The following is an 18715-nucleotide window of genomic DNA, read 5'->3' on the forward strand; positions in this document are numbered from 1 at the left end:
TACTGAGCATCTACCATAATTTTGGTTCAGTGATAGGTATGAAAATACAGAGACCTACCTCAGCTCTCTTAAATCTCTACTAGGTGGGATTCTGGGAAAAGAAACTGTACATTAAAATGAGAGGAGTCACTTTATGGGTAAATTGTATTCCGTTGGATGTATATACAACGTTTTGTTGTTCATGTGTTGATGAATGGACTTGGGGTATTTGCACCCTTTGGCAACTATGAATAATGCTGCTATGAATATTGGTGTCTAAGTGTCTGAGTCCCTGGTTTCAATTCTTTCGAGTATGTACCAAGGAATAGAATTGCCAATTATATGAGATTTCTAACTTTTTAAGGAGCCACCACATGGTTTTCCATATCAGCTGCCTCATTTTACATTCCCACCAGCGACATACACTTGGCATGATGGAAACAGATCTGGAAATGGATAGTGGTGATGGTTGTACAGCAGTGTGAATGTACCTAATGGCATGAATTCACTAAAACAATAGTTAAAATGGTAAATTTTATGTTATGTATATTTTACCACAATAAAAATTTTTTAAATGAAATGAACCATAAAAAGAGATTTGGAAAAGGAAGCTATATTCCTAATAGTCAACTCTGAATAATTACCTCAAACACCATAATCATGTTTCCATAATCATACATATAATAGTACATTAAAAAGATGATGTCTGTAGCCTTTTCTATTTAGAGATGCTTGAACATAGAGAAAGAATATATATTTTTTGAATTTTTATTTATTTATTCATGAGCGACACAAAGAGAGAGATAGGCAGAGGGAGAAGCAGGCTCCCTGCAGGGAGCCTGATGCAGAACTGGATCCCAGGACCCCGGGATCAAGACCTGAGCTGAAGGCAGATGCTCAACCACTGAGCCATCCAGGTGCTCTGAGAAAGAATATTTTTAATATTCTTTTTGAGGGTAGATCAGGACATCTGGCTTGTATGTGGACCTTGCATTTTTACATCTACCACGATTCGTTTGTGAATGAGTCAAGGAAGATCGAAGGGAAGAACGTGCACTGAACACTGACCAGTGACCGGGGCCTGCCTAGGTTTCAGTATTGGGCTTAGGCTATTCCCACTGTGGCAACTTGTTTAACTCACTGATTTATTGCTCCTGTTATTCAAGAACCATTTGTTGGACACTTCAGTTTGCCAAGCTCTGGAGTAGGAGTCAGGGACACAAGAGTGAGAGAGGCAAGCTGAAAGCCTAGTACAGTGGTTCTCAGCCTGCAGGATCAGGCTTGTGGACTTGATGATCCCAGGTCCCCGGGATCACAACCTGAGCCAAAGGTAAACACTCAACCACTAAGCCACCCAGGTGTCCCTAAAATACTATTTTGATAAGTATAGGTGTTGCTAGGGAAGGAGAAATGCTAAAAGCTCTACAGGAGCACAGAGGATGGGGAAACACTTACCTTACCTTAGGGAGTGCAATGGGTGGGGAGACATACCTGCCCCTGTACCTCCCCTCTCCCCGACAATCCCAGTGTTACTGGGTCGGGGATAGGGTGCCTCTAGATATGGCAAGCGAAGGAGAATAGGGGCTAGCAGAGATCTGAGTTGGTGGCCAGTCGTACAGCTCACCTCTTCTCCCTCACCGCCATGGCTAACCCAGAAATGATGCCCAAGTGTGGCTTCACCCCACTGTCACCCCCTCCTCTTCAGCTGGCCCAAACAGGAATTGAAATATCAGAAAGGGAGACAGAACATGAGAGACTCCTAACTCTGGGAAACAAACAAGGGGTGGTGGAAAGGGAGGTGGGTGGGGGGTGGGGGTGACTGGGTGACGGGCACTGAGGGGGGCACTTGATGGGATGAGCACTGGGTGTTATGCTATATGTTGGCAAGTTGAACTCCAATAAAAAAGGATCCAACAGCAAAATAAAAATAAAAACTAAAAAAAATAAAAACAAAGAGGAGAGTTTGATGTAAAGTATAGATTAAAGCCTCTTTAGAAAACTGGCCCCTTTTTCTTGACCTCCTTTGGTGCTCCAGCTTTGTGCTTTGTAACAAGTCACCCTGACTCTTCAGCCCTCGCTCACTGCCCTGTCTCTGACTCACCTGTAGCGTTAACACAGGAAAATGCTGGTTTGATTCCTTGGCCTCCACTTGTTCATAATAAAGTCATGAGACCTCACGGATCAATCATTAACCCACACCCTGCCAGCCTCCCTTCCTCCTGGGCGTCATGGCCATGCCTCTGCCCTTGACTGGCAGGCAAGCATGCAGAATCGGGCCAATGTGGCCTGCACAGGGGCCAGAGCCCAGCCAGGTGCACTCTGGGAACTCCATCCCACCCATAGGCTGAACCCACCGACTTCTGTGAGAAGCTGTGTGTCTTTTAATTAACTTCGGAAGTAAACTGAGAATCCATAAGGCATACATTAAGCACATTTTTTAAATGTGGCCTCCAAATCCCAACAACATCCTGGGGATGTGTGGTTTCAAGGGAGAGGCTTCCCTTCCCCTCTGAATGGGGGCCTGGGGCTTAGACGTGTTTTCTGTGGCTCCAGCCACAGGACCACGGCTGATGGCCCTCAGGGAAAGGTAAGCAGCAGCCCCCCGAAAGGGGGACCTTTCTAACAGACAGAGGAGTATACATGATGCCGAAGGACTCTCAGCCTTGTTGTAAGGCAATGCCCCGCTTGGGAAAGGGGAAGCCAGATGAATCCTAGGTTCTTTCTGAATTGATACATCACCTGCATCGAGAATATATAAGCTCTCTGCTGCAGCAGGGCCTCTGAACTTGCTGTGCCCTGGCCCTGGAATGCCATTCCTCTGGTTTTGCTCATGGTTGGCACAGTCTCATTCCTTTTCAGTTTTAATGGCACCTCCTCTGAGAAGCCTTCCTGTAGTGCCTGATCCACAATGATCCCTCCATTTTCTCCACCCCAGTCTTTGCTTATTGCCCTCATAGCACTGATTGCAGACTGGAATTATTTTATTTATGTACTGCTTTGCTTCTTTGCAACTTATTGTCTCATTCTTCCACTGAAATATAAGCTCCATGAGGACAGAGACCAGATCTGTTTTGTTCTTCAGAGCATGTTTGGCACCTAATACGGTGCCTGGCTCATGGTAGGCCCATTTGTTGAAGAGATGAGTGAATTAACTTCCAAATTAAGCAGCATTCTAAGGAAGAGCATTCAGTCAATATTTGAATATGCATTTGTAATGACAAATGTAATCTATTTCATTAAATCTATATCCAAATCCGATACACAATCTATGATCACTTCCATCTAAATATAGATCCCAGGACTCAATCCGTTTAATATAGTCAGATCCCCTTAGAAAACAAACTTTAGGGGACTTAAAAGCTTTTATTGTATTGAAACCTTAACTATTGATTGAAAAAAAAGGTGTGTCAATAGCCAGCAGATGTAAACCTTGCCATGAGGATTTTATCCGCTGGGGCAAGTTTTGATCTGACTTTGAGGAGACATGCCCTGCAGCCTGTGGCACCCGGCTGGCTTCCCAGGTAGCTGCCTGCACAGACATTCATACAGACACAGGGAGGAGTCTATCTCAGAGAATATGACCACCAAGAAACATCAGGGGCAGCAGGTAGGTCTGAGGACCGACTTAGGCCCAAAAAGACAAACCTCAAAATAGGATAACAATGAATGCACTTTGTTTTTTTTTAAATCCAGACTCATCAGAGTCCAAGTTACATACAATATTTTTATTAAAATGCTTATTATTCTTGAGCACATAGGATGTACAGTCAGTGAGAAAGAGTAACCACTGAGAAACTAGCAGTTTTTACATAGTTCTTGTCGTCTAAGGCACTTTCTGTGCTTTTATTATTACAGGGTATGTACCATGTATGTAAATCTAAGAAATTACTCAACCTATAAAGTTTTTTACGTTCCCCTATGCCATGTCTACAAACAGGTTATAAAATAATAAAATTATCCTTCATTTGCTTGCATAAATTATTTGCCCAAGGCAGTAATAAGTCTGTACCTATACATATACAGAGTAAATACACCCATACTGGGGAGAGATGAAAGCTAGGAGCCATATTAACCAGTCATAATACGTGGATCTTATCTGGACCCTGATTCAAATAAACTGTTCAATGAGTTTATGAGACAATTGGAGAAACTGGAACGCTCACTGGATGTTTGATGACATTAAGACATTAGTGCCAACAGTTTTTAGATGTGAAAATAGTATTGTGGTTACTTTTAAAGCTTTAGCTAAGCATCCATAGATTTTGTTTAAAGTAACCCAGTGGTGGAGGGTAGACAAAACTAAACTAATTGTGGATTAGTTTATGGGGGCCATGATAGGATACTCTTTACTTTTTTAATTATTTATTTATTTATTTATTTATTTATTTATTTATTTCCTAGAGAGAAGGGAGGAGGGGCAGAGGGAGAGGAAGAAAGAGAATCTTACGTGGGGGCTCGATCTTATCACCATGAGATCATGACTTGAGCTGAAGTCAAGAGTCAGACGCTTAACTGACTGAGCCACCCAGATGCCCTGATACTCTTTACTTTTGTACCTTCTTTGAAACTTTCTGTAAATTTCAAAACAAGACACAAGATGTATTAAGAAAGTAATGAAATATAAGTTCATTAAAAAAAGTCACATTGACTTTTTTTTAGGCTCATTGGTGCACTTTGGTGGAGTACATTGCAGAATGCAGAGAGATGGCTTGTCTTCCCATAGCCAATCTTCCCTGATTAGCTGCACAGTCCTGCTGAGTTCCTGGATTTCTGACTGGGTTTTTACTCCATGGGCTTCCTTTCCAGGCAGGCTTCAGGGTTCTCCTTCATCCATATGATGAACGCTTCTTGAATGCATGCCTCCTTCAGCCCAGAGTTCATTCCTACCTCTGCTGGCTGGCCCCTCCCAAACCCTCTGTCTTCTCAGGGCCACACTCCATCCATAGGCTCCTCTCTCCCCTGGACCCGACCGTCCTTCTCTACTCCCCTTTCCCTTCCGTATGGAAGTATGCTTAAGTCTATCCATTAAGCACAAGACCCTTCTCATTACCCTCATCTTCCTATAACCATGTGCACCCATGTACAGACACACTTCTCTCTTCCCTTTATGGCTAGATTTCTGAAATGAGCTTAAGAAACCCTCCAAGTCAATTTATTAAGTGTTTAGTAAGGGCCACATGTCAGATACGGGGGAGAGGTGTGACAAAATGCTCTAGCCTTCAAAAGGACTTTGACATTTGTAGACAGAGTTCTACTCTGGAGCAGGTTCACGTGCTGGTCTGGAGACAGCAGTCACATATGAGACTTAAATGAGCATTCTTGGGACACCCGGGTGGCTCAGCAGGTTGAGCGTCTGCCTTTGGCTCAGGGCATGATCCCAGGGTCTGGGATCGAGTCCCACATTGGGCTCCCTGCAGAGAGCCTGCCTGTGTCTCTGCCTCTCTCTTTGTGTCTCTCATAAATAAATACATTTTTTTTTTAAAAAAAATGAGCATTCGCATCACAGTGATGCATCCCCAGCAGGTTGGCTCAGGAGTCCGGGGCAGGGAGAAAGCACTGAAGTAGCTTTGGCAAGACTTGAGCTGGCCTTTGAAGAATTGACAAGATTTGGAAAGGTGAAGGGGAAGGAAGGCGGCATTTTAAGCACATTTTTAGCATAAGAATGTGTGAGGGTTGAGTTCATAGCTTGTTCTGAGGATGGGGAAGCTGGCCTGACCATGGGGCTGACTGGGGAGGGTATGAGGGCCACTGAAGGCTTGACAGGCTGAGGTGTTGCCAGCCATGAAAGATGGCCACGGCTTGGCTTTGTTCTGTTGGGTGGGGAGGGCAGGCTATGGAGGAAGGGAGGGGAGGGTTGGGCTGTGCCACAGAAGCAGGGCTAGGTCTGGTTAAACTTGGCTACCATAAGAAAGGAGCCTGGCAGCAGCAGGAAAAAATAGAACACAGAGACTGCAGAAAGCCTGTACAGTGTGACATGATGAGGGCCAGTCCCAAGGTGATAGAGGTGGTGGTGGTCACAGGAACGTGGGACTCCATGATTGACTCAGGGCAAAAGATGGACCGAGCCAACCTGGCTCTGAGATTTGGAGCCTTGGAAGGGTGCTGCCGCGGTTCTCTGATGAGGCATCACACCATCAAATGGAGATCTAGGCCGGAACACATCAACTAACTGCAGCAGGTGGCCCTTCCTGGAATCCTGAAGCTTACAAAGAAACCGTTAAAAAGTTATGGGATAATTGGAAAACTGAATTCTGACTAGATTCAATAACATTAAGGAATTAATTGTTAGCTTTTTAAGTGCGGTAATGGTGTTGTGGTTTTAAGAGTCCTTATGTTTTAGAGGCACATACTGAAATATGTACAGACGAAATATATTTGGGTTTGTTTCAGAATTATCCGTAAAAATAATAATAAAATTAATTTTTAAAAATTTTTTAAAATAAAATAAAAATGAAAAAATAAAAATAAATAAATTAAAAAAAAAGAATTATCCAGGGATAGGGAAGAGTGTGATACAGATGAGGCTGATTTGTTTCTGCAGAGGATTAGTTCTCAAAGCTGAGGAGTACAGGTTCATTTTGCTCTTCTTTCGACTGTTGTAAATATTTGAAATTTTCCATGACAAAAATTCTGGTCCTTGAGTAATGCTGATCCTGTACCTTGGGCCTCATAATTCCCGATCAGAGATCACAAGAGGCATTTTGAGCTGTGCCAGGTTAATCTCCTGTCACATTTCAAAACAGAAATTTGGTCCACTTCTGTTTTGCCTTAAGCAGAAAAACATGAGCTGGAAAGAAATAATGCTTTGGCTTTGTCTGGAAAAACAAACTGGGAGATACACATGATCTCCTTTATCAGGATCACGTGAGGAATCCAACTAACTGAAAAGGCAAAGTCAAAACTCAGAAAAGTTGAATTCTTACAGTAGCTGGAAATAAACACTTCTTTTGGAAAGAGTCAGTCCCGAGTGCGGTTTTCTGGCACCAGTGCACTTGGCATGAGTGTGAAAGTCAAGACCCAGTTGAAAAGCCACGGTCTGGGCTGTGGCTGCCTGCAAAAGGCCAGCGTTACTTGGGCAACAAGTCATACATTATTGAGGCAGAGGCTTGGGGTGGGGGCAGAAGGGAGTCAACTGACACCCCTGATACTGGTTGCCCTGGTGCCCACCCACGCAGCACCTCATACCCTTCTCACTCACAAGCCACGAATATGGGAGGCTGCTCTGACAATGTCCCCAGCTGTGCAAGAAGAGGACACTGGCCACTGGGCGTCACATGCCGGTGGAGGGTCCCATGAACTGCTGTGAAGCCCCACACCTGGCAGGCCATCTCCCAGGCCATAGGGCAGCAACCAGATTTCTTTCTCACTGAGTGGTCCCAAACAGAACAAATCCTCATGCACCTAGACTAGGAAGCTAGGAAGGTACATTTTGAACCTGAGCAAATGACATAATTTTTCTTTTCTTTTCTTTTAAGATTTTATTTAGTTATTTGAGAGAAAGCGAGAGAGCATGAGCACAAGCAAGGGGAAGCAAAGGGAGAAGCAGACTCCCCGGGAGCAGGGAGCTGGGAGCCAGATGTGGGGCTCCATCCCAGGACCCTGAGATTATGACCTGAGCTGAAGGCAGATGCTTAACTGATAGAGCCACCCAGATGCCCCTTCTTTTCTTTTTTTTTTGATGGGAAAAAGAAAATTATATGGGGTAGTAGGGAGGCTAGGGGGTTAATATAGGTACATGCTTTCCTGGAGAGAAGCACAAGATTAGGATCAGAATCCAGAACATGAGAGACTCCTAACTCTGGGAAACGAACAAGGGGTAGTGGGCAGAGGATTGGGGGATTGGGTGACGGGCACTGAGGGGGGCACTTGACCGGATGAGCACTGGGTTATATGCTATATGTTGGCAAATTGAACTCCAATAAAAAAAAAAAAAAATAGGATCAGAATCCAGCTCAGTAAACTGGTAAGGGCCTGTTCTGCACCAGGCGTTATGGGACAGGCAGGGATGAACATGACCTGCTCCTTGCTTCATGGAGAACATGGGAGAGGGAGGAGACAGGCATGCCTGAAATCTCCCGGATAAATACTAAAACAGAAGGGCAGGGAGGTTCTGTGACCCAGGCAAGGTAAGTCTGGTACTAAGCCAAGGTCTAATTAGGGTAAATCATTTAATCTCAATTCTTCACCTATAAAATGGTGCAGGTTTTGCCTTGCACCATCCTATAGATCCTATAGAGTTGTAAGGATCAAATCTACTAAAATAATAGTAATAATAATAATAAAACAGGAGTATAAAAGGCTTTTTAGACCCTGTTGCCCTTAGGGGATGGCAGCCAGCACCTGTGGCAGATTCCCGAGGCGGGTGGCTCTCCAGCCAGCCCCAGCCAGCCCGGGGAGCAGCAGTGCCCTGTGCAATCACTCCCACGGCCACTTCCCCCTGGGCACCTTGTCACACACCTGGGAGCTGCTCTCTCTGACTCGTTCAAACTTGCTTGATATAGAGGGTGGAGGGCTTAGTCTCAGTAATCTCAATCCGTCTCAGAGCTGAGAGCCCGAACAGAACTTCCAGAACATAGTGTTCGATCCTCTCATTTGTATGAAGGGTACAGGAGACTCAGGCAGGGAATGTGACTTGCTCAAGGTCATTCACTGAGGCGGTGGGACAACTGGCGCCAGAATTTTGTTTTCTGGACCCTTCTGGTCCAACATAGCTGCTTCTCTTTCCTTTTTTATTTTTAAAAATATTTTATTTATTTATTTGAGAGTGAGACAGAGCATGAACAGGGGGGTGGAGGCAGAGGGAGAAGGAGAAGCAGACTCCCCGCTGAGCAGGAAGCCAACGTGAGACTCAATCCCGGGACCCCTGGATCCAGACCTGAGCCGAAGGCAGGCACTTAACCGACCAACTCACCTCGGTGCCCCCTAACCACTGCTTCTCTTTCCTAAGAAGGTTTTGCCAACACTGGCTCTGTTGCCTTTTAGATCTCTAGCTGTCCTGCCCCCCAGTACCTAATTCAGTGTAAGTTCCAATAAAGAGTATTTAGTGCACAGTGAAAAAGAAAAATCCCTCCTGATAACCTTTTACCAAGCTCTCTGTTCTTTTGGGGTCCTTTGTTCTTTGGGAAACTGTTTACCAAATGCCTGTTATACATGTGACCCTAATCACACCATGAGTTCACAGTGATCAAAATGAGCTGCCCCTGACCCCAAAGAGCTCTTGGTTTAGTTATCACTAGAATGCTCTCTTCATGAAACCTTCTGGAACTTCTGTTCCGGGAAGAGAAAGTCTTCCTAACCCAGTTCCCTTTAGTCATGTGTCCAAGGTGAAGTCATCTCATTGCTATGCCTCTTTCCTCACTGAGTTTTCCCACTGGTGCCTGGCCGGCAGCTTCTGCCTTCCTGGCTGTGGGAAGGCTGGCAGCCTCATTCTAGAAGGTAGCTGCGCCTCTTCTTGACCTGAGGGTTTGCATGATACCTCATGATTGCTCCATCTCTGCTTCCCGCTATCCCTAAGGAATTTGGCTTTGTCCTCAGCTGAGTAACAGTATTACTTTGGTGTCCTCCAGCCTCCTTCGCCTTCTTGGTGTAGTTGAGTTGCTTTGAGTCCAGGGCTCTGAGGTCTTGAATATTAAAATATAGCTCAGTAAAGACTCCCACTGATATGTGCAAGTGAGAAAACTGGTGTCCAGTGAAGGGTTGGACAGGAAATTTTGCAATCCCTTCAAGCTCTAACATTTCCAAAAAGGTATATCCAGAGGTTGACAGGCTGAAAAGTTAGTAGGGTCCTACTGTGTATGTCCAGACCTCGGCTTAACTCCTCACAGCATTTTTTAAAAGATTTTATTTATTCATGTGAGACACAGAGAGAGGCAGAGACATAGGCAGAGGGAGAAGCAGGCTCCATGCAGGGACCCCGAGGTGGGACTCGATCCTGGGACTCCAGGATCACACCCTGGGCTGAAGGCAGATGCTCCACTGCTGAGCCACCCCGGTGTCCCACTCCTCACAGCATTTTAAATGGACCTGGGCACCAAGTTTTTCTTCTGACTCCCTTTACTCCCAGATGAAGTTCCCTAGTAAGAGAACAAGGGATATGGAACCGGGATTCTGTGAGGCCAGTATACACATGTCCACTCTTGGGAAATCGAGCTGCCGTCTATGGACGGGTTCCCAGGAGACGTGGTGCTCCTTTCCCCTCTGCTCCAGTTAACATCAATCCTGGGCCTGAAATACTGATGCATGGACCCCAGATGGCAAAGCCGGGGTCCCACCTCGGAGAGAGCCCACAGGGCACCATGGTTCTACCCTAACAGGCCATGACATGCCAGTTGTTTGCTTTTCTGGAGAAACCGCCCCCTGAAAATCCATTTAATTACCACGGGAGATAATCTTTTAAACACAGCTTTACATTCTTTAAAGATTTTTCCCTGTGGGAAAAGAAAGTTTATCTGAACATAGGATTGGATTGTTTATTTCCATTTCCAGAGGAAGGACAATTACCTGGTAGCTAGTAAGAAGCTGAGCCCTGAAGGATTTATTTTTTAAGTCTCTTACTGCTCACTGGTAGTTTGGCACTAGTTTGTAGGATTGTCACACTCTCCTAGTATAAACTTTGCACTGAGCTCCGTGATTCCAGGCATGTGTTTACTTGATACTTTTCAGGCATCTCTATGAGATTGGGTTTTATACTTGCTCGGCATATAAAGAGTCAGTGTCCTCAAGGGTTTCCTACTGGAAGATCATACCTGTATATCCACCAGCCCCAGACACCTACCTGGAGCTCTGGACAGTCCAACACCAACTTTTTCAGCCCAAAGCATCCCAGAGGATGTAAGTTTGGGCAAGCAGGGGCCTTGTTGTTGTTGTGTTCAACCTGGTGGCCCCAAGACTCCGAGTAAATCCTGCTCATAATAGATGTTCCATAAACAGATGCTAAATTGCTGAAAATCAAGAGGTCTTCAGGTGGAGACAATGTGTATTGTGTCAAAATAGGAACAAGGCAAAATGAAAACGGAGCCTGGTGAGCCCTAGTCCTTGGCAATGGGGCTCTTCTAGTTCTTTCCCCACATCCCTTTAAGAGCAAGCAGGCACTAGGCTGAGATTTCAGGGCCCTGAAGAATGTACTTCTGGGGATTAAGAGGAGAAAAGGAATAATGGTATTGAACACAGAATTAGAAAGTGAGGAAAAAAACTTTAGTGGAAAACTGACTAAATTTTGGGCTTCCAGGTCCCGATGGGGAGAAGAGCTGGTCTGAGAAGTACCCGTCATGTGGGGGTGTGCTGCAGTCCCCAATAGACCTGCACAATGACATCCTCCAGTACGATGCCAGCCTTGTGCCCCTTGGGTTCCAGGGCTACAACATTTCTGCCAATGAGCAGTTTATCCTGACCAACGATGGCCATTCAGGTGAGAGAGATTCCTCTAAGATCTGTAGGGGGATGTGAGCTGCCCTCAGCTTCCTGGCCTGCTCTCTCCCATCTGGCAGGGAGGAGGCTCTCCTGAAGTACCCAGGAGAAGGGTTGGTGGCTGAGGGTTGGGAGAGCCCAGGGATGCCTGGACCACCCACTCAGGGGCTGCTGGAGGCACCTCTCAGAAGAAGCACATCTCTTGGGAAGGGGAAGGGACAGGCCTGAGTCCTTTGGCCCCTTGGCTCAAACACTTCAGGAGCCATGCAATTCATTGTGGGGTCACCCAGGCTTTGGCGTCCGACAAACATGGATTTGAATCCTGGCTTGACTACTTATGAATCATGAGACTCTGGGTAAGAATATTAACCCCTTTGAGCTTCCATCTGGAAAATGCACGTATTGATGGGAACTGTGAAGACTAGAGATTACGTACTTTGGGATCTGAATACAGTAGATGCTTCATAAATAGCAATTTCTCTTGTTATTGTTATATTATTCTGCAGCTTGGCAGGTACTTCATTAACAGCCCAACCTTCATAGCTGGGTGTGTGATACATGGGCATGTAAAAAACAAAACAAAAAAATCGTCCACCCATTGGTCTAGTATTAGCGCTCCTGCCATCCTTTTCCCAGGGGACCTGAGAAGGTGCTGGTGCTACCAGAATTGCTTTAGGGAAAGAGGGACATTCTCGGGAGAAGAGACCAGGTTTCTGACCCTCAGGCTCCAATTGCCGCATCCACCTGCCTCCTGTCGGGGCCCAGGCCGGTGTGGCCTACCTAGGTGCTCTCAGGCAGCGCTGGGCTGGCCAGGGCTCTGAAGGCTCCACTCCCCACAGTGAGGCTGAACCTGGTCCCGGACATGCACATCCAGGGCCTCCGGTCCCGCTACACGGCCACCCAGCTGCACCTGCACTGGGGGAACCAGAATGACCCTCACGGCTCCGAGCACACCGTCGCTGGGAAGCACTTTGCTGCTGAGGTAAGTGGGGCAGTCAGGCTGGCAGAGGCTGCCTGGCGGTGGGTGGTCTGGCACCCTTCCACCTGGCTGGGGTACAGGCGCGATCGGAGTGCAAGCAAGGGCTGCCTGCACACTCCACACACCCACCCCTGGCGCTGGGGGCAGCACAGCGAGATGGAGCCACTCCAGCAACCCTGCAGCTCCTTGCAGTGTCCTGGGCCCCGTCCTCTCCTGAACATGCAGAGGATGGGTGGGATGTTGGCACAGCATTGTGTTATGTCCCTCTGCGGCACTAGATGCCAAAAGAAAACAGGAGGGGGCAGCCCGGGAGGCCCAGCGGTTTAGCGCTGCTTTCAGCCCAGGACGTGATCCTGGAGACCCGGGATCGAGTCCCACATCAGGCTCCCTGCATGGAGCCTGCTTCTCCCTCTGCCTGTGTCTCTGCCTCTCTCTCTCTCTCTCTGTCTGTCTCTGTCTCTGTCTCTCTCTTCCTCTCTCTCTCTCATGAATAATAAATAAAATCTTAAAACAAAACAAAACAAAAGAGGAGTGGAGCCATCGTTCCTGCGCTAGTGGTGTGCAAGGGGTACACTGGGGTGCCCGAGGTGCTCCATGGGATAGGACTCGGGGATGTGGTTCTGGATATTTACAGGGCAATAAATACAAGGAGATAAATGCTACTGATCAGCCTGTGGAGCCCAAGGTAAATAATGACATGACCATTCTCCTCTGTTCTTAACTGCTGAACTGCTTAATGCCTCAGGCTAATTATAGGTCGAGTTACAGGTGTGGAGGGGCTGTAAGTCTGGCCCAATAAGATGGCACTCTTGGAGGTGCACGTATATCAAACCAGGCCCATCTCCGAACCTCCAGGACTGCAATTTCTTTCAGGCTAATTGCAATGTGGAGGCTTCTACTCACCCAAGGGGAATAAATAAGGAGTTAGGGTGTAGGCTGGGAGAATTTGGGCGCTTGAAAATATTTCTAGTTACTATATTTTCCGCTATTAAGCCACATCATCACCAAGGGCCTGGTGGAGATGGACCATACACATCTATAATAGAGAAAATACATCAAAGTGACCCAAAAGTGGCAGATTCTCTACGGAGGGTCCTTGAAAGTGTAGCCATTCTTCTGGATTGAGTCCTATAAAGAAGACCCTCTTAATCTCAGCAGGGAATTCTATTTTCTGTCTGTATTACTCTTGGCCTCCTCTTGATTTAATCTGAACACAGTAAGAAAAGTGCTGAAACAGACCACGAGCTCAAAAGGCAGCTATAAAAAGAAATAAGGATCTAGGACCTTCAGGGTTTTAGCCATATAGAAGTCTCCATTTCTCAGAGCTGGGCCGAGCTAACATGGTGTGGGGTCGTGTGGCACGCTGCATCCTTCATGGGGAAAGATGGTGAGGGAGGAACCCCTAAGAAATCTTAAATAGGGGATTACTTAAAAGAAGGCACAATTTTGTATGATTTTTAAAAATTAGAAAGGGTCGCTTGAAATGTGGGCAACATTGAGTTGTAGTCAGTAAAATATGCTTGAATTCTATTGACAACCACATAAAACAGAGAAAAGGAAAAGACAGAGAAAATCTCAACGTGTTATAGTCTCAAGAGGCAAAGAAAGAACAAAAATGTGTATCATATATCTAGGCCTATCTACTAATACAATTTTTTGGAGGACAGGTAACATCACCTTTTGTTTTTTTGTTTTTGTTTTTTTAATAATAAATTTATTTTTTATTGGTGTTCAATTTGCCAACATACAGAATAAAACATCACCTTTTGAATTAAAAATTAGGTTAAACATCATCAGAATTTGTCATAACAATGTCTTAATACTTACCTAGACTTTTTAAAATCCAAGATTTCTCAGGAAGTTCTTTTTTCCTCACTTTAAAAATGACAAGTAATTCCTGCTTTGAAAAAAAATGAGCTTAGCTTTTTATTTTATAAAGGTAAAATCTACATTCAGGGATTAAGAACATTCTTGTTTTCTGGTATCTTAGATTATGGCTGATAAAACCTGTATAAGCCATGCTGTGATTTTTTTTTTTTTCCCACCTGAGGGATAAGTGTGGACCCTGCTCTGGATACAGTTACAGTTAAGTTACCACTGGAGGTTTCCTGCCTCAGCCCCTACTACTTCCAGATCAAATGCAGAGTGGCCAGGCTGAGCTGGGCAAGCTACGTGGGACCACTTTTCCTTAGACCCCAGAATAGGTAGAAAAAAGACAGAGGGGGCCCCTGGGTGGCTCAGTCAGTTAAGCCTCTGACTTTTGATTTCAGCTCAGGGTCATGATCTCAGAGCCGTGGGATTGAGCCCTACATCTGGCTCTGCCCTGGGCATGGAGCCTGCTTAATTTCTTTTTCTCCCTCCCCCACTATCTCTCTCTTGCTCTAAAAAAAAAAGAAAGAAAGAAAGAAAGGAAAAGGAAAAGAAAGAAGAAAGAAAGAAAGAAAGAAGAGAAGACAGAAGTGCTCCAAAGTATCCAAGCTGTTTAATGGCTAGTATAAAGACCCATTCATTCATTCATTCCTTCACTGAGTACCTACTGTATACCTGGTACTTTCCAAGCACCCTATCAGACACTAGAATACAATGATGAATAGGATGGACAGTCTCCCCTGGTAGAGTTTTTGGTCTCCAGGACTGAGGGAAAAGAGAAAACTAGGGAGGCCATGAAGGAAAGGGCCATGAGGGAAAAGAGAAAACTAGGAAGGCCTGGTCTAACTGGGGCAGGGCACAGGGGTTTTGTCCTCCCCATTGGATTTGAGTCCCCTGCAAAAGCAAAGGTTCCTATGAGTCGCTCATCCCCTGGTGAGCAGCTTTTCTTTCACTGCAGCTGCATATCGTCCATTATAACTCGGACCTGTACCCCAACGCCAGCACCGCTAGTAACAAGTCAGAGGGCCTCGCCGTCCTAGCTGTTCTCATAGAGGTAAGAGAGGTCTACGGGATTTTACCTAATTTGAAGCCAGGGTGGTATTAGACTCGGCATTTGGTCCATGAACACCTGTCTGTTGGATGTGGATGGCTCACTCCCGTTTTGTCTGTGTCTTGCCTCTAGGGCTGGAGATAGCCCCCCCGTAGGGTACCTTCTCTTTTGACCTGGAGGAGCACTTTCTGTGGCTGGGCAGCAGAAATGGGCATGTCCTTTGAAACATTGGGGAAAGTGAGCCCTAATGCCTAACCCTATTGTATGAGACAGAATTGCCCAGCTGGATAGGACCCGTGTGTGGGGGTTGGGAGGGTGGGGATCATTCAGTGCTGCCTCATCAGGTGCCTGAATCCCTTACACAACTCCTAATATCCAGGTTCTATTCTTTATATGGACCCTAGAATGAGTTCTTTCCTTAATCCCAGAAAATGAGACTGTTCTCTAATTTGCTTGCATGCTTTTCCCTGATAAGACAACATGTACCTTGTTTCTCAACATGCTTACTTGCCTGACCTGGTTTGCGTGAACCCGGGCTCCCTTAAGTTCTGGTTAGAGCACATGCTAGTTGTGGCTTTCAGGCTTCCAGCCTGATAATCAGGAGCACAAGCTGTATTCCTTGCCCGGGGACATGCAAGCCCCAGTGTCTTGAGCACTCAGTGTCACGCATCCTGAGATGCAAGAAGACAAACTCCTAATGGCCCGGGATCCTTCACAACTGTCCTAGTAAAGTGCATCCTTCAGGGAGAACCTTGGTAACAGCGACTGTGTACCTCTAGCCGAGCCCTTCCATCAGCAACTGCCAAACCAGGCTCAGCCTATAGAATTCTGTCCCAGTTCAACCTGCCCTGTCTCTGTTGCAGATGGGCTCCTTCAATCCATCATATGACAAGATCTTCAGGCACCTTCAAGATGTAAGATACAAAGGTGAGGGGGCCTTGGATGCATATTCATCCTCTGTTGGAGAAGGATGTAGTCACTCCCATGTGACCTGGAGAAAACTGAATTCAGAGGGCAGGTGCTAGTCACATTCCTAGGCTGAGTCACATGCCCAGCAGCACCTCTGCCACCATTTCTCCAACATGTCTCTCCAGGCCAAGAAGTGCTCATTCCAGGGTTCAGCATTGAAGAGCTGCTTCCTGAGAGGCCTGAAGAGTACTACCGCTACAAAGGGTCCCTGACCACACCTCCTTGCCACCCCACAGTGCTCTGGACAGTTTTCCGGAACCCTGTGCAAATTTCCCAGGAGCAGGTAACTCTCGTGCCCTTCTGAGTCAGAGACCATGTCGCACCTCGGTCCCTACCCATATCATAATCAACAACTTGGTTTCCTCACTTAGAATTTCATTGACAGCTATGCAGAACCTCTCCAAATATTGCAGGTGCCCGGAAGCACTGCAGAAATGACAAGCTGAGCTTCAGAAGTGGAGTTTTGAGCCAAGCTGGGGAAACGAACCCATCTCCATAGTTCCTTACACAGGAGTTGTTCAGCTGCATTTCCTAATATATTCCTCAGTGGCTGGATAGTGTTTCCTCTGTGGTGGGAGAGAGCACAGTACCTTCACAGGGCAGAGACAAAGCCATAGAACCGTTCCCCTCCCCAGCAGGTGTCTGGTTGACTGGGTGCCAGGTGATCTGGTCTGTCTCTTCCTCTCAAGGCTTGGAGGGAGGTTAGTGCTGTTGGCTGCTAGGTGGTGGAGGGGCTCCTCAGCCTCCCACAGACACGGCATTCCTCCAATGGGCCCCATTTGGAACCCAGCTCTAAATTAGAGGGGCCTAAGGCTCATTCTGATGGCCTCATCAAAAGGAACAAAAGAGGGTGGCAAGAGATTCTCAGGTCTTCTGATGACTAGTTCCATAAAATTTTCATACACCTACACAGATTATATAATCGGTTTCCAAGGCAGTTTCCAGGTTAGGCTATTACTGCTTCCCCAAACATTTCATCTCCTGATTCATCACACCTTTAGTCCTGTCCGCCTACCTGCTGCCATTTATCTATGTTACTCAGATCAGTAGCTCATAGTGATTCCACTATGAAAAGGGTTCCACTGCTTTCTGGTATGCCTCTTGCCAAGCCCCAGAGGTCTCTTCCTCATTGAGGTCAGGCAAGAGAGCATCACTCTGCCCATGGGGTATGTTTCTGCTTCTCCCCTTACAGCTGCTGGCTTTGGAGACTGCTCTGTACTACACATATGTGGATGACCCATCCCCTAGAGAAATGGTCAACAACTTCCGGCGGGTTCAGAAGTTTGATGAGAGGCAAGTGTACACCTCTTTCCGACAAGGTGAGAAGATATTGTGTGTGTGGGGGGGAGTGTGGTACCAAGACACCCATTTTATATGAAGTTGGGTGCCCTGTCCTTGGGTCCCCTGTCACAGATGCCCTTAGGAGGTGGTTTAAGAGTACTCTGGCTGCCAAGGAAACCAGGGTGTGTAAGAAACTACTGTGTGTGTGGGTTTACTGAGGTCTCCCTTCACTGCTCTTGACTTCCCTGAGCCTCTGTGGCTAGTGTTTGCTAGCCAGGGCCTCTTGGCATCTGGAGCAGAGCCTCATTTAATCTGGGAGTCTTCCACAGCTGGGGAAGAGAGGATGTTCTGAGACATCTTCTCTGGAGAACCACTCTTAAGACAGACAGTAGGACTGTTCATGAGATCAAGCTCCTAACTTCTTACCCTAGGCTTTCTTGGCATCAAGGCTCATCTTCAGCTCTGCCAGGTGATTCACAGTACCATGAGCATCACCAACGTCCACGGAAGGTCCTCTGTAAGGCTTTAGAGTGGGCATAATGCACATCTGTAGCCACAGCAGCTCATGGTTAATATAGCAGGACCCATCAGGCAAGAAAGCCTCTGCATTCACTGCCCTTTTGTCTCATCTCCTTAAGCTTACTGAAGTACAGGCCCACAGGAGCTATACTGAATGACGCTTAAAGTTTGGTTTATTCCTAATGCTATGAAAGCTTAGTTCTTCCTTTTAAATCTATAACTCCCCAGAAGGACATTTAACGTCTTTATCTGTTCAATACCTGTGTCAATACTGTCGGAAGCTGGGGGTCCATGGAAACACGTGAGGGAGAACTCTTGGGGCCTACACCCTTCTTCAAACCTCCAAGTTCACCTTCTAACTGTAGATTCTTGAGCCACTCCCAATATGGGAATCACAAGTGGTTAGAAGCAAGGTAGGTCTGTGGGAGTTCCACATGGTCCCCTCTCATCACTTGTGGCTGAACTGGGCCAGGTGATCATATCTAAAGATGACCCCGTTAACCCATGTGCTGGAGAATCAGATCTTCTTATCTCACTTGGTGTACCTTTGTGGTTGTCATTGTTCCTTTCTTATTGTGTGAGATTATAACTACCACTGACTAAGCCTAGTTACACACAGGAAGATTGTATTTCAAGGCCCTTGCCAGAAAGCTTTAGAAACA

The 18715-nt window shown here is 46.3% G+C and overlaps 1 protein-coding gene across 1 annotated transcript in view; it reads left to right on the forward strand.

Annotated features, from left to right (window-relative positions):
- The window catches only part of CA12 (carbonic anhydrase 12), a 54561-nt gene that overhangs the window by 23074 nt on the left and 12772 nt on the right, over positions 1 to 18715 (forward strand). The window contains exons 4-9 of the mRNA XM_041731467.1: positions 11207 to 11386; positions 12225 to 12367; positions 15192 to 15287; positions 16148 to 16211; positions 16379 to 16536; positions 17446 to 17572. Coding sequence (XP_041587401.1) covers positions 11207 to 11386; positions 12225 to 12367; positions 15192 to 15287; positions 16148 to 16211; positions 16379 to 16536; positions 17446 to 17572 — 768 coding nt within the window. The remainder of the gene's footprint in view (positions 1 to 11206; positions 11387 to 12224; positions 12368 to 15191; positions 15288 to 16147; positions 16212 to 16378; positions 16537 to 17445; positions 17573 to 18715) is intronic.

Source organism: Vulpes lagopus, chromosome 2 (assembly GCF_018345385.1).
Source record: "Vulpes lagopus strain Blue_001 chromosome 2, ASM1834538v1, whole genome shotgun sequence".
NCBI classification, from domain to species: Eukaryota; Metazoa; Chordata; class Mammalia; order Carnivora; family Canidae; genus Vulpes; species Vulpes lagopus.